The sequence below is a fragment of the Carassius gibelio genome, chromosome B3 (assembly GCF_023724105.1).
Source record: "Carassius gibelio isolate Cgi1373 ecotype wild population from Czech Republic chromosome B3, carGib1.2-hapl.c, whole genome shotgun sequence".
Taxonomy (NCBI): Eukaryota; Metazoa; Chordata; class Actinopteri; order Cypriniformes; family Cyprinidae; genus Carassius; species Carassius gibelio.
The window spans coordinates 19,019,647-19,033,280 of NC_068398.1; the positions used below are offsets into that span (position 1 = coordinate 19,019,647).

The 13,634-nt window shown below is 38.1% G+C and overlaps 1 protein-coding gene across 15 annotated transcripts in view; it reads left to right on the forward strand.

Moving 5' to 3' along the window:
• cacna1aa (calcium channel, voltage-dependent, P/Q type, alpha 1A subunit, a) overlaps positions 1 to 13,634 on the forward strand; it is a 114,434-nt gene extending 100,800 nt beyond the window's left edge. For 9 of the 15 annotated variants that reach the window (XM_052550424.1, XM_052550425.1, XM_052550421.1 and 6 more), the window contains 4 exons: positions 1,552 to 1,665; positions 7,569 to 7,770; positions 7,864 to 8,108; positions 9,367 to 13,634. In XM_052550424.1, the coding sequence (XP_052406384.1) occupies positions 1,552 to 1,665; positions 7,569 to 7,770; positions 7,864 to 8,108; positions 9,367 to 9,969 (1,164 nt within the window). In that variant the 3' untranslated portion in view covers positions 9,970 to 13,634. Of the gene's footprint in view, positions 1 to 1,551; positions 1,666 to 7,568; positions 7,788 to 7,863; positions 8,109 to 9,366 lie in introns of all 15 variants that reach the window. The other 6 variants (XM_052550420.1, XM_052550423.1, XM_052550429.1 and 3 more) reach the window with 5 other exon arrangements.

Sequence of the window (13,634 nt, forward strand, 5' to 3'; positions counted from 1 at the left end):
TCTTATATTTCCCCTCAGTCTTTGTGTCCTTCTGTTACTGTTTATGTTCTTTTATGACTCTTACATACATGTCTGCTTTGTATGGTGAAGCTCATGTCATTGAATATATGCATCCATATTCGACTGTCTGGGAAGGGTGTTGAAACCCTTGGGCAGTGTTGTAAGTGTCATTGTACTGTCAGGAGGTGAGACACTCCTGCCCGGCTCAACTGTTCTTAAATTCATGACAGGAACAGCAGCCCCTTTTATCCAAAGCTTATTGATGAGGAAGGCAGGATAAGAAGTAACCAAATAAAAGCTGTAAAACACAGTTCTAAAGTTGCTTTCCTAAGCAGATGAAAGTCAGAAACAGTGAGATAGTATTGTGTGGTACAGTGAGAACAGTTTTTTTTTTTTTTTTTTTTTTTTTTGATTGCAAGAGGTTAGGCATAGGTCACCCCAAAAAAAAAAAAAAAAGGCATCTTTTATTCACCCTCATGTCAATTAAAGCTCATATGACTTTCTTTATTTGTATAAAACATGCAGTGAATTTTTTTAAAATATCCTGTCATTACAACATAATGAGGGAGAATGAGGACTGGGGTTGTTGATCTCTAAAATGACAAAATAATAATAATAATAATAATAAATTGCATGGTCCATAAAATTATTGTGCACTTCATTTTTTGAAGGAATATTGTAGTTAGTTGACTGAGGTTCATGTCACTATTTAATGGGATCATTTTAACATCTATGTTCATAAGAAAAGCAATGTCTTATTTGTGTTTGAATTATTTATTTGAGTCAGATCTTATGAATGAAAGTTTACAAAACTTGTCCGTTTGAATCAGAGTTCAGTTCACTCATTGACTCAGTGATCCAGTCACAGCATTCAACAGCTCTTTGTAAAAGAATTGTACAAATAACAAATTATATTTTGTTTTTGTTTTTTTACAGTAATTAGTCTACAGCATCAGATCATTCCTAAATCTTTTTCGTCTTCTTTTTTCTTTTCTTTTTTCTTTTTTCTTTTTTGGAGCTTGAAAACTTCAGCCCCAATTGTTGTAATTGCACAATGAGGAGTAACCAGCAAAATCTTCAAAGTCCTCCTTTTGTGTTCTACAGAAGAACAAAAGTCATACTGTTTAGAGAAGAATATGAGGGTGAGCAAATTATGTCTAAACCTTTAAAAGAAGTGCTTTAAACTAATCGAGTCAAGCTATATGTCTATGTATTTGATGCTGGTTCACAGAACATCCTGTTTGTGATCTGAGAGAGTAGTTTATAATACCATAAGCTCTTGATCTTCTCTCCGTGATCCTGCAGTTGAAGCCCTGCATGTATTGCATATGCATGTACTTTTTGCAAACCCAACAGCAGTGACGTATAGAACAGAGGCTGGGGCAGGACTGTCCTGCTACTCTTGCTTCTCCCCAGAGAGTGAAGGAAGAGATGAAGGTGGAGATGTCCTCCTTCCATCCGCTGTGCTTAGGCCTGTCTCTCAGGCCCCTGGCGTTCGCTCTTGCCTGCTGTCCCTGGGCAGTCATGCATGGTCTCCCTCTGTTTCTGCAGACAGTAGAGATGAGAGAGATGGGGCAGGACGAGTACTCGGACACTGAGCACTATCTGCCGATGGAAGGCCATGGCAGGGCTGCTTCCATGCCTCGACTCCCAGCAGACAACCAAGTGAGCGTCTCATCCTGTCATTCCTTCGTGTTTTCCCCCTTCCTTTTCTTATAAACCCTTTTTCACATCTGTCCTTCCTTTCTTTACCCTCCAACCCACTTTCCATTGCTGCCTTTGCATTAAACAGATGTGCTCATTGACCAGATAAAGCAAAGAAAACTTATTATAGCATCTGCAATGGATTGATGTCCTGTATGAGCAAGTTTGAGAGTGAATTACACAAACAAGTCAATTATGTTAAGTTGCTAAAGTCATAATAACAATACTAGATTGCTAAATGGTACTTTAAGTCAAGTATACAGTCTGTTGAGTTGTAGTGTATAAGATGGTATAGCAACATGAATTACATTTTCATTAGGGACATATGTTCAGGTGTCTACAATACTTTGGATCAAGGAGTATATTAATCTTTGCAAACAGACAAAATTAGGAAAAAAATTTAGTTTCTAGAAAATATGCATTTTAATGTTGCACATAAAAAAGAAAGAGAGAGAGAGAAAACATGTTGGGCCCAGAACAGATCCTTGAGGCACTTCACACGAAACAAAGCTTGATCGTTCAGTATTAAATAGTTTTATCAGCATATCTGCCATAAATATGCATTTTAAGTATTTGTAATTATCAGAATATGTGTTTGAATATATGTGATGTATTCAAGAATACATTTTTTTTTTGCATTCAAACACTGACTTATTATAATTGTCTAGATACATGATTTCTAGCATATTACAACATGCACCCTCATTACTTATGATGCATATTTTATATAGATCTAGATGGTCTACAGCAGGGATCCTCAAATCTGGACCTCGAGATCCACTTTCCTGCCGAGTTTGGCTCTAACCTTAATCAAACACACCTGAGCATGCTAATCAATGTCTTTGGGATCATTAGAAAATCACAGGCAGGTGACTTTGATCAGGGTTTGAGCCAAACTCTGCAGTGCATTGGACCTCCAGGGCAAGATTTGTGGTCTACAGGGTATAATTTAAGTGTTTTTTTTTATGTTTCTCATCACTGGCCCTCAAGTAGCCTCCTCCTCATTCATACAGACCCTAATATAGACCCTACTATACACACTTCCCTTCTACACATTATACAAAAAGCAGGATGTCACATGAACAGGACATCTGGAGGCTTTGTATTCATTAAACACAATACCCACATGACATACTGCATCCATCTATATCAAGTGAACACTTGGCTATCCCATGATGCTGTGGGATGACAGATTAGAAAAGCAGGATTGGGTTTGCTTCCTTTTTTCTGAATAAACTATTTTCTCATGTTGTCTCCTTGAATTTCTATGAATATGTCTTTCCTTCTCTCCTTCTCTTTACCTTTCATTTTCTTAAATTCTTATTTTTATTTTGAGTTTGGCTAACTCTGACTTACTCCCTCAGTAAAAAAGTTACTCAGTGTTTTTTACATTGTCTTTACTATAAACAAAACGTTCTGTATTCACAGCCCAGTATTACTTTAAATGCTTCCCTTCTATTTTTGATGTTATTATATTTTGGCCAAGTTTGAATTGTTTCATTCAGGGTCATAAAGCTCAGTGAAATTTGAGGGGAAGCAAGCAGTGACTTGGGAGTTGGTACTGAGATTTGTGTGAGCATGTGTTTGTGTGCGTGTTAATGTATCCCAAGTTTATGTAATTAAAGTACCGTTTAAAGGTTTGAAGGCAGTAGTACATTGTTTTATTTTTATTTATTTTTTTATAAGAATGCAGTAAATTGATCAAAAGTGACACTTCTGTCACAAAACATTTCTAATTCAAATAAATGCTGTTCATTTAAACTTTTGATTAATCAAAATATCCAGTTTTTGCCAATTTTAAGTAGGAAAACATTCTTTTGAACATTGATCATAATTAAAAATAAGGACCATTATAAATAATTTTGCATGAACAATAACTGATGATAGCTGAGTAGCAAATCAGCATATTAGAATGATTTCTGAAGGATCATGTGACTGAAGACTGGAGTAATGATGCTGAAAATCCAGCTTTGCCATCACAGGAATAAATTAAATTTTAAATAGAAAACAATACAAATTTTATAATATTTCACAATAGTACTACTTTCACTGTTTTGGTCAACAAATAAATGCAGCTTTGGTAAGCATTTGAGATTTTTTCAAAAACATACAAAAAAAAATCATACCGATTCCAAACTTTTGAACGGTAGAGTACGTGTTGTACTTACACAACACTCAACTTGTAGACAGTGGTTTACATACATTTCTGAAACTAAGTACAAGAGAGTTTTGTTGGTGTGGTCTCATGCTTATACCTGTACTGTGTGTGTGCGCAGTGTTGTAGTAGTTTACCTCTCTATAGCTACTGTGTCTCGTGATCACTGTACTGTTCCTCACCGTATCATTCTGTGTGGTGCACTGTGACGTGTCTCTAACACTGCCTCTGGTCCTCAGTGTGTGTGCTGCTGTGGTAAGTGTCTTTTTTTTTTTGTCTCCACTGCTTCTGTGTCTAACCAGGTTTTCTGTGTCTCTTTTCTCTCTCTTTATTTATATCTCTCTCTATTTCCTCTCCTCTTTCACTCTGTGTTTTTGTCCACCCCGTCCTTGTTTACTCATGCACGAAACCCCATCTCCAACTTTTTCTTCTTTTGAGTGCAATCTCTCTTCCTCTCTCATGCCTTGGGTCACCCACTGTTAATGTGCTTTTGTCTTGTGTTAATGCGGCCCAATGTGCTTTCTATGTGTGTATTTGTTTGGACATATTTGTGGTGTCTTGTGTTTGTATGGAAATGGCTGTTCAGCAGCCTCGGAGGAAAGGACGGCACCGGGGAGATAATCTCGCTGTATGTGCAACCTCTCTCCTTCATTATTACTTTCTTTCCATTATCACTCTCTGTTTGACTCTGGCATCTGTATTTCTGTCTCCATGGAAATTACATAACTCGGGCCTGAATAACTCAGGAAAAAAATACTGGAATTTTTCTTTTCATTATTGGCCTTTTGACAATATAATTTTTTTCTTCTTCTTCATTCAGAGGAAACATTTCAACCATAATACAGAAAACATTAAAGTAAAATCATTTTTAACCAAATGAAAGCAATTTAGGAAGGCTCATTTAATATTTCTGTTTATTGCTATATTTAAAAGAAAATTAAATATTTATATAGATATATTTTTACTAAAACATTTTAATATACTGAGGGACTTCTGTGATAATATTTTTATATGACAGATAAATCATTGACTCAGTTGTTAAGAGTCTTGAAGCTTTTTCAATCGTAATAGACAGTTATAACTGATTTGCATTAATGAATCAAAATTATCAAGTCTTACACAATTTTCTTGTCACTCAAGAAATTTTTTGCATACTGGGGCATTATTATTATCTGTACAGGACAGACAGATTTCAGACAGATTTGTTTGCTATGGTGTCCGGGAAATGACACGGTCAGTTCACTTAGTTTTGTCATGGCCATGACATAATAACTCGTGGGAATGTGATAACAACACACTAATTTGTCATATCAAGTCAAATCTTTATTGGCATGAGCATGTTGTGTTTTCATTTACAAACTAAACTATGTGAATGATTAATTCCTCAACGAAACACTATAGTATTTATAATTATGGTCTATTAATTAACGGAAATAAAATGAAATATGAAATAAAATAATAAAATGAAATATGTTGAATTTAAAGCAAAAATTCCAGTCAGCATAATCAAAGCTTGATTTGCATGTCGAGTATTTACAGTAGACTATTATTTACTAAAGTATTCAGAATGTGAAGTAAAGAGATCGAAATGAAGCAAAAAATTTATATAAACAAATATAAAATATAACTAAATAATAATAAATAATAATTGTCTTATAACAATAATAATAATATACAAATATTACGAGGGAAAGACGATTATTTACTATTACTATTTACTATTATTTACTAGTATTAATTATAGACGTGGCCACGAGAAAAATATGTCATTCCCTCAACATAAGAAGTCGACATAAGGATGTTGTTACCTCCCACGAGTTAATACGTCGTGGCCACGAAAAAACTAAGTGGACCGACCATGTCATCTGCTGGGCACCAGCAGCTCATTAATCCTTAGTAATCCTTAGTGTGTTTTATAGTTCTTATTAGTAGGAATCATATTATTATTATTATCTTATCAGTATTTTTGTAGTTTTTGTCCCCAAAATTTTACTGAATTACCAAAAAAGCACCACCACCAGTCCAGTTAAAATTTTCGGCTAAAACGACTAATAAGCATTCAAACAAGGTTATCAAGTTTACTTCTAATTACTAGTTCTAGTAATATATAGTAATATAGTTCTAGTAAATAATACTTGATTATTAGAAAGCTTGACTTACTGACGAGTAAACTAAAATATTTACTAGCCAATGGCGATTCAATTGCCAAGGATAATAGCTTGCAGATCAAATCACACAAAACTCCTTGTCTGCCTCCTCCTAATGTATATCTGCTATCTGTGTGCTTTGCAACACTCATTGTGTACTGTGTGTTCATGTGCATGTTATGTTTGTGTGTGCATATGTGTGCATAAGTGTGAGTGTGCAGTTTTCTGTGCTGGTGTGTGTGTTTATGTATGACTGTGTTTTTTGAACAGAGACGTGCAGAGATCTTTTGGTGTTCAGTGGGTTGAAGGGGGGGGGGGGGCATGTGTTTCTAGGGCATGTTATTTATTTGTTGTTTTATTGAATGCAATGCTGCATCCATGCCTCTAGGTATCAGTGTTGATAGTGTTTAATAGTGAAAACAGTCGAATTCACGCTTTCCTGAGAAAGGACAGGTAATGAGATTATTCAGATCACACAAGGTCCGACGAGTGGAAAGGGCTTGAGTCACTGCAAACCACCCCACTCTGCACGTCCCTATAAACCTCTGGACAGGTCTCTCTCTGCTCTCGCTGTGGTGTGCATGACTGTGAGTGTCAGTCTGCTGAAGAAACGTGTTTCTCTCAAATGTGTATTCATGCATGAGTATTTTTAACTTTTTTTATAGATTCAGTCCTTGCTGCATGCAAGGCACGGCCTTTTGTAACTATCTTCAAGTTTGTCTCTCTGGTCTTTTATATCTTTTTCTGTCTTTCTCCTCTAATCGGATCCTGCATGGTGAATTTCTTTAGTTGTTTGCTGGTATCAGCTGAGCGTGTCCATCAGGTCATTCACAATCAAAGCACACCAACTCCCAGACCTACAGAATTAAGTCATCATAGACCCCATTTACACCTGGTGTTAACATATGATTGGGCACAGATTGTCAGCACTATATACAGATGGGTGCATGATGCTTATCTTGTTTTCCAGTTAAATATCTAAACATATAAGAAGCTTATAAGATTTGTTTTAGAGAGGCATAAATATACATTTTGGATTATATCAGTTTGCAGTTTTTTTTAAGGTGCTCACCAATGCTCCATTTATGTGATCAAAACTGCAGTTAAAATAGTAGTATTGCGAAATATTATTACAATGTAAAATAATTGCTTTATTTTTTAAATACATTAAAAACTTTTATTTATTCCTGTGATGCAAATCTGAATTTTCAGCATCATTACTCCAGTATTCAGTGTCACATGAACATATATCATGCCAATATGCAAAATAAAAAAAAATTCTTACTGACCCCAAACATTTGAACAGTAATGCAAGTGATGTGTATATAGTCACAAAATCAGAAACCTCCCCACTCACCCAAGACGGATGTTAATACCAGATGTAAACAGGGCCATAAATTCATACAACCATCTGCTTGTCTTTAGGAAATACTATGGAAATGAAGTTCCCGTCTCAAATCTTCCAGACCCATTAGTTTCCAATAAACAGAATCCTCTCTCTTCCTTCGCTCTCTTGTCTTTTCTCTCTCTCCCCTCTGTCTCTACTTTGCCGGCTCTCTCAGCAGACTATCACCGATAACAGTCCGATGAAACGTTCAGCTTCATCTTTGTGCCACGGGCGTCAAGGCCGTTCAGTGCGGGGCGAGGACTACGCCATGGACAGGGTTATCCCAGAAGAGGGTCAAAGACATGGACATCGCCACCGAGACCGCAGTCACCGTGCGTCAGAGCGCTCCCTGAGCCGCTACACTGATGCTGACACAGGTCAGAGACAAACACATGATGGTTTTTGCCTTACTTTTAGAAGGAGGGCTAATAGGAATGGCCTTTTTCCTCTCTCTGGCTGTGGCCCAGCAGGTCTTGGCACTGACCTCAGCACCACCACACAGTCAGGAGACCTGCCATCTAAGGAGCGGGACCGGGGCCGGGCCAAAGACCGCAAGCACCACCATCATCACCATCACCATCACGGTTCTCTAGATAAGGAGCACTACGGACACGAGAGAGAACGAGGGGACTACGGCCACAGAGGGTCTGGAGAGAGAGACCGCCGCTGGTCCCGCTCCCCGAGTGAGGGCAGAGAGTGCCTGACTCACAGACAGGTGGGCGATTCATTCAGATCATGTGAACATTTGCTCATAATGCACATAGAGACACATGACACATGCAGCACTGAAAAAATCATTTCCTTTATCAGAGATTTGCTTTCACTGTTTTTCGGTCCCTAGTGAAAAAAAAATATATATATATATACTAAAATGTATTTGAAGTACATTTATTTTGTGCTAAGTATATACTACAAATATATTTACACATTTATACTTTTGGTATACTAATCTGGTGTACTTAAAGTACAACATATTTTGTGCTTAATGCTCTTTAATTGTGTGGATGTAATGCTGAGGTCCAACTAAAGATATACTGAAGTATATCTGATTGTGCTAATGTATTTGAAATAAATTATGACATTTTTTACTAGGGAAAAATTACTCAAACATCCATTTAAAAAGTTACATTTACTTTAGAAGCCAAGTTTTTTTAAAAACATTAATCATACAATCATTATTTAATTGGGTTTAATGTTCCTAACTCATGAGCAATAGTTTTTTTTGTATTTGTTTTAAGAATAAACATTAGTTAGATTGAACATTGTTAGAAAGCCAATGAGAAAACTATTAAACTTTATTTAAAACTTCATGAATTTGAATAAATGTCTTAATTCTGTTTAACATATACAGATATTTATTCAAACGTTTGGGGTCAGTATGATTTGTTGTTGTTGTTAGGATGTTTTGGAATTTTTACTGAAAAACACGAGTAAAATACTGATTTAGTGAAATGATTTGTGCAGAGAACCCATCTGTTTCTTGTATTAAAACATGGTTTAACTTCAAGAATCAACATTTTATTTCTGTCCCAGTCAGTTTATGCTATTCATTTATATTGTGACAATATCATTTCCAACAATATTGTGATAGCCAGGACCAAAAATAATGTTGACTAGTCTGAAAGAATTCTTTTTCAGTTTCATTTGTATTCACAACACTAGCCTAGTTTTGTCAAGACCAAAATTAAACAAGTAACTTTCTCACGTGCAACAGAATTCAATTCTTTCTGTTGTTCTTTTCTTTCTTGTGTCCTCTCTTTTCCCTGTGATATGTTGCTTCACGTTTGGTCGTTTATTTTATGGCTGTTTGCATCTTGCTGCTTTGCAATGTCTCTCATTCGTGTGTCTCTCTCATGACTGCGCTCTTTCTTCTCTGACTGTGGTGTGTGTGTGTCATCTCCTACTGTCCTTCTTCTTGTTGTGTGGTTAATTTTGTGGTTCTGTTTTATTTGCCTTGTTCCATTTTCATGTAGGGCAGTAGTTCAGTAAGCGGCAGTCCAGTCCCCTCCACCTCTGGGACCAGCACGCCCCGCCGCGGCCGGCGTCAGCTTCCCCAAACCCCCGCCACGCCCCGACCCCACGTCACCTACTCTCCCGTGGTCCGTAAGCCCATTGGAGGCACTCCCCCTCCGGGCCAGCAGAACCGACACCCCACCCCGACCTCCCGTCGGTTCAGTCCGCCCGGCCCCGAGCCCCCGCCTCCCCCTCCCCACCACGGCTCTCCTCGCTCTACCCGTCATGAACACTGGGGCCCTGACCCCACGGAGAGCGTGGAGGGCGATGCTTTCTACGACGAGCAAGACAACGAGTTCAATCACCACGAGCCTCCATCCTACGAGCAAAGCCCTGTGCAGGGCAACCCTCACCCACATTCCCCCAGGACTTCCCGCCACAGCACCCCCCCTCAGGGCCAGCCACATCCACGGCGCATGCCAAACGGCTACCATTCGTCTTCGCCCTCTCCCCACCACCACACACCCGCTCACCCGGGAACTCATAAGCCTCCTCATCCCAGAGGGCCCAGGAAGGGCCTCCATGAACCCTACAGTGAGACTGATGAGGATGACTGGTGCTAGCCTCTGGGACGGGGAGGGGTGATTGGCCACTCAGTCCGGGGAAACACTAGGCAGAGCGCTGAATGTCCACAGGGGAAATCAAGGCATGATTCGTTTCTTTCTATTTCTCGTTTCTTTTTCCGATTCCTTTGCTGCCGAGTGTTTCCCTGAAAGCCACGGACAGCTGCCATTGAATATGAAGACTTCTGAATACGAAATCCTGTTCTTAGCCTTTTTTCTGAAGAATATAATAATGTTTTGATAAGGAGGAGGAATGTCTGAACTTCGTTCCCCAGGACATTTCACGCAGTCCCTCCGGAAATGAGCTGCTGGGAACTCTTTAGCACTCGTTAAAAAAAAAAAAAAAAAAAAAAGGTGGAGCACTTTTTATTTTGCAGAACTTAACAGGAGATTCGTTTATTGCAAAAATCAGTCCAGATGCTGGGAAATATCGATGAGTTTTATCATCTGTGTTTACTGTTAATAATCATCCCAGTGAGGGGGAGGCGTTCGTTCGCCCGTGCGGGGAACTTGTGGGTGGAGTTGGAGATGAACTCACCTGAGCTAAATCAGGAAAGCCCACCCTGCACTTCAGACCCCCAAATGCAAGAAAGAAGAATCACAGACAAAATAATAATAATAATAATAGGAGAGAGAAAAAATGAAATGCTCCTCACTCTTTCTTCCTCTACGGCTTCGTCTTCTGCTTCTCACTGGATACATTGGAGTTTGAATCTTCTGTTGCACTGCCCAGCTTTGTTTGGACTCCCAGAACATAAATCCCTCGGAAATCCTGCATGATTGAAAAAAAAGAGAGAGAAAAAAAAATACATAAAGAAACTTTGGATAAAAAGGGGGAGGGGGGATCGATTCGTTGGCTCTTTGGTCATGTCCCTGGCGTTCTCTCTCTCTCTCTCTCTCTCTGTGAGATCCCTCGCTCCTGAAGGAGGAAAGGGGAGAAGAAGCCATTGCTAATGTTCGTCCCAGTAAATGGGTGACCAGAGAGAAGTTCGCAATGTTTTCTACCAGATTTGGTGCCGAATTTGCGAATCAGAAATAAATGGATAGCACAATTATTTTTAAGCTTGACATTTTATAACTTTTTATTTACATTCCTCCATCAGTGTGTAGATGATTTGCTCACTTGCACAAAAATGCGGATATAATAGCACGTAAAATACACAAATATGTAAATGACACGTGTGTTTCTTTTCCCTTACACCGCCGTAAATGTGCTCTTCCAGTCTTCCAGGGGAAACACAGACAGAGAGGTGATGGGGAGAAAAGAGAGAGAGAGAGAGAGAACCTCTCCAACTTTACATATGATTTCATGTCGATAATGATAATGTGTGTATAAAGATGATTGCATAAATGAAGATAATTGTTGATGAAGATGATAATGATGCTGCTGATGATGAAGATGATGATGATGATGCTTATAATTAGTTTTTTCTACCTGTTTTTGTATTTGACACAGCTGCTCTTTGTATTGCCATACTTGTTTTGGTGTGAGTTTAGTGTAGATGGTGTGGAGCTCTGTGATAGTGAGCCGTTATGGGCCGTGACAGAAACCCATCCGTCCTCGGATGTTTCCATGGAAACACTTTCTCAGCCGTATCATTGAGCGTTAATGACAGTGCGAAGCATGCATCTGACCTCGAGTCTCTGTAACTGTGAACACTTTTTATCAAGAAGGAAAACAATGAAAAGGATAAAAGATAGTAGAGGAAGAGCTGACTAGCTATCAGCCATATTGATATAAACATGTTGTATACATCTTTAAAGAGCATTTAGATATTAAGTAAACAAGGATTGGTTAGGCTGGCATAAAATTCTTACAATTATTATTATTTACATCTATTTTTACTCTTTTAATAATAATCTTAATTTAATAGGATTTTAATTTATTTATTTAAATTATTTTTATAATTCTCTATTTAGAATGTGTTTCTTATTCAATTATTAAATGAATTATTTATTAAATAAATTCTATATTAAAATAGAGATTTACATTATAGATTGAGAACCCCTGCTTTAAACTAACCTAAAAAGTCCCTTTGACATTTTGATGTGCTAGTCAATGGTGAGAAGGTAACTGAGCTCCACTACCTCTACAAGATCAGCAGGTGGCGCTGTGATCCACGTTGTTCTGCAGCCAGTGGCTCTGGCTCTTGTCAGTCTCACCTTTTTCTGTTCCATGTTTATGTCAATGACCTGTACACTGAGAGTCGTACTATGTGTCTGTCACCGATGGTGCACGGTCCTGTGTTCAGGAAATGTAACACAGCCAATCAAACTGCACAGGAACATGTAACACAGCCAATCAAATTGCATGGGTGAAATAATGACCGGGCCTTTTCTGCCAAAACTTGTCTCTTGTGTCCCACTAATCTTTGTGTCTTTTGGCCCATATTACCATCGTCATCTCAGTCTTCTTTATCCTCTGTGGAATGACTCTGCATACACAGACACGCTGCCGAACGAGTCCAACTTTTAAGCATGCGCAAATTAGACAATGTATGTAGCATTTACTAACATATTAACATGCACAATCCCACTCGAGTGAGTCCTGTATGTAGCATTACTGATGAAACTGGTAAGTGTGTGGCTCTCCTTTTGAGACTGTTTGTTTAAGTGTGTCCACAACCGGTGAGTATATTGTCCTTGAGGATGTAAACATTAGACACAGGATTCAAGTTTCATGTCTCCCCTTGCTAGTTGAGCGTTATTAGTTTTTGTTGTCATTGTTTTTTTTTTTGAGAACTGCATTCTTAGGAATGTATTACTGAGATTAATCAGTGCCTTATTCACCGTTATTTAGACCGCACATCCCCTCTTTACACATTTATACAGCTGCAGTGAAGATGTCTCTTGGTTTCTTTGATCCATGTTAGGCATTTAGCTTCATGAGACTTGAGAGTATCTCTATATATGCAATACCAACCTGTTTTGAATTGCAAGAAGAGTCAAGGAAATGATGTGTCTCTGTGAACGTTGTGTGTGTGTGTTTGTGATCAGGTCCATGATGATATGTTTGACAATATTCACCAAGCGAATGATTTTCAGTCATCCTCGTTTGCATGCATGATGTTCTCTCAACTTCTTGCTGTGCGTGTGGCTGTGAGAGAAAAGACGAGCGTTGGTCTGGATAGGACATTGACATTTCTCATTGTCTGTCATACTGTAATTAATCATTACTAACAACCTCAGTTCATGTTTGGCAAAACACGTGACAATTTAAAATACAATGCCGATGTGGGAGTCACACTGTAAAAAAGAAGAAACTGAAAATAAGCAAGTTTTTGTCAGAAAAAAAAAAATAATAGAGAAGCATTTACCTCGAGAATTGCATGTGCAATGTGCATGCCACAGCGTTTGATAACAAGTCAACTGCAGGAATACGAAAAAAAAAAAAAATGTTTTGTAGAAAAATACACAAGTACAGAAAAATCTTTTTTAAAGTAATATATTACTTTATGCTCTATTTTTTAAAAACAGACATAAAAAAGAACAGCATATTCTGGAAAGGAAAAATCACTTTGATGCAATTTGAGAGTTGTTTATTTCTTTGTTTTTAGCTGTTTTTCTGCCAACTAGAAGGAGAGACACTTCAACACTATGTTCAGGGCACGTCAATATGACTATTGTCACAAAAAAAGAAAGAAATAAAAGAGTCAAGAACAAAA